This window comes from Camelina sativa, chromosome 20 (genome assembly GCF_000633955.1).
Source record: "Camelina sativa cultivar DH55 chromosome 20, Cs, whole genome shotgun sequence".
NCBI lineage: Eukaryota > Viridiplantae > Streptophyta > Magnoliopsida > Brassicales > Brassicaceae > Camelina > Camelina sativa.
In genome coordinates this window covers 4,641,806-4,643,558 of record NC_025704.1, presented here as the reverse complement: position 1 = coordinate 4,643,558, position 1,753 = coordinate 4,641,806, and the positions used below count along the sequence as shown (strand labels likewise).

The window sequence follows — 1,753 nt, the reverse complement described above, 5'->3', positions numbered from 1 at the left end:
GTAAATACAGGCGGCGAGGAAATCAGCGCCAACCACCGGAGGAGTCAAGAAGCCACACCGTTACCGTCCAGGAACCGTGGCTCTTCGTGAGATTCGTAAGTACCAGAAGAGTACTGAATTGTTGATCCGCAAGCTTCCCTTCCAGCGTCTTGTTCGTGAGATTGCTCAGGACTTCAAGGTATATTATTCATCATACTACTCTTTGATTTCTCATTAGTTTTTAGGTTAGCTGCTGAATTAGGTGGAAACATTCGTTTAGGTGGAATTAGGGTTTTTGGCTAATTAGGTTTTTTACATTTTGCAGACGGATCTGAGGTTCCAGAGTCACGCTGTGTTAGCTCTTCAGGAGGCGGCTGAGGCATACCTAGTTGGTTTGTTTGAAGATACCAATCTCTGCGCAATTCACGCTAAAAGGGTTACAATCATGCCTAAGGACATTCAACTTGCTAGGAGAATTCGTGGAGAGCGTGCTTAAGAGTTTCTTCAGTTTTTTTTTAGAGATTACGAATGATGATGGATGATGTTTTAGGATAATGTTTGGATTCTTTTTTTTTTTACTTTTGCTTTCTGTAATTTCCATTACTAAGTGTTGATCGTTGAACAGCTTTCTTTATTCATAACAATGATAAAAAGTCTTTTCCTTATTTTTTTTAATCTCGATTCTTGTTGATTTGATTTGTTAAAATTTGTTAAGTTGCTGGTTTTGTGATTCGGTTCTTCAATCGGTTTAATTATTACAACGTCGGTTTTAACGAATTTATTAATGGTCAAATTAGATTGGATAAAATTTCTGATTTATTTTAGAAAATATTTATAGATGTTATTACTAGCTGAAATTTGAAAGGAAGACTGTCAAATAAACTTATCATCCTCGGTTTTGAGTGTTGTTACTTTGGTAATAGTGTAAATCCACAACAGACACCAAAGGCCTTTTTGTAGCGGGAAAAAAACAAAAAACAAAAAGCCTTTCACAAACATGAGCTCGTTCGCAAGTATATGGGCTAAAACTTATTTTAATAATTAGCTATTATGGGCCACTTATTGGGCCCTTCAAACTTTCTGAGATTATATCACCTTCTCAGTCTCTCATTCATGGAATCGGCCCTCGGAAGCTATGAGTCTTCAAGTCGTCTCCGGCGAAACTTCGGTATCCATGTCTGACGTTTTTTACCTAAGGTGGAGTTTCCTTTAATATTCATGCTTTCTACTTTCTAGTGAAGGGTACAAAGTATTAATCAGTTTCTTGGACATTACTGCTGCTAAAAATTTCGGATTTGATCCGTCTCTCTCGCTTTATATTATGCACATTGCATTGTTGTATTGAGAAGGCAATGCGGTACATTGCATCTTAACAGATTCGTTTTCAACTATACTGATTCAATGAATCTCTTTTGAGTGTGGATGGGATTTTAGTAGCAGGCAGCCTCATAAATGATCCATCAAAAAAATTGTGTGTCTTACAGCTTATTTCTGCTTATGTGTTTTCAGGAAAGTGTGTGACTCAGATTTGAAGAGTATTGTTTGGGTTCAGATTTGTGGTAATACAAGAAGATGAAAATGGACCCCCAATGAGTTAATCAATGAGGTTTGGTTCCATTAGACTTTTTATTCCACATGTGTTATTGTCTGCTTTGGTGTTTCTTCTTTGTTTTTATTCATTAAGGTGTTTTTGATTCCTTTATTGTTGTGGTTTGTTGTGGCCAGTTTTGTATCTGATAGCAAACATGTTGATCTGTTCTGTGCCTCAAATGTT

The 1,753-nt window shown here is 36.7% G+C and overlaps 1 protein-coding gene across 1 annotated transcript in view; it reads left to right on the top strand.

Moving 5' to 3' along the window:
- LOC104769312 (histone H3.3) overlaps nucleotides 1-654 on the top strand; it is a 1,134-nt gene extending 480 nt beyond the window's left edge. The window contains exons 2-3 of the mRNA XM_010493486.2: nucleotides 11-178; nucleotides 305-654. Of these exons, the coding sequence (XP_010491788.1) occupies nucleotides 11-178; nucleotides 305-475 (339 nt within the window). The 3' untranslated portion in view covers nucleotides 476-654. The remainder of the gene's footprint in view (nucleotides 1-10; nucleotides 179-304) is intronic.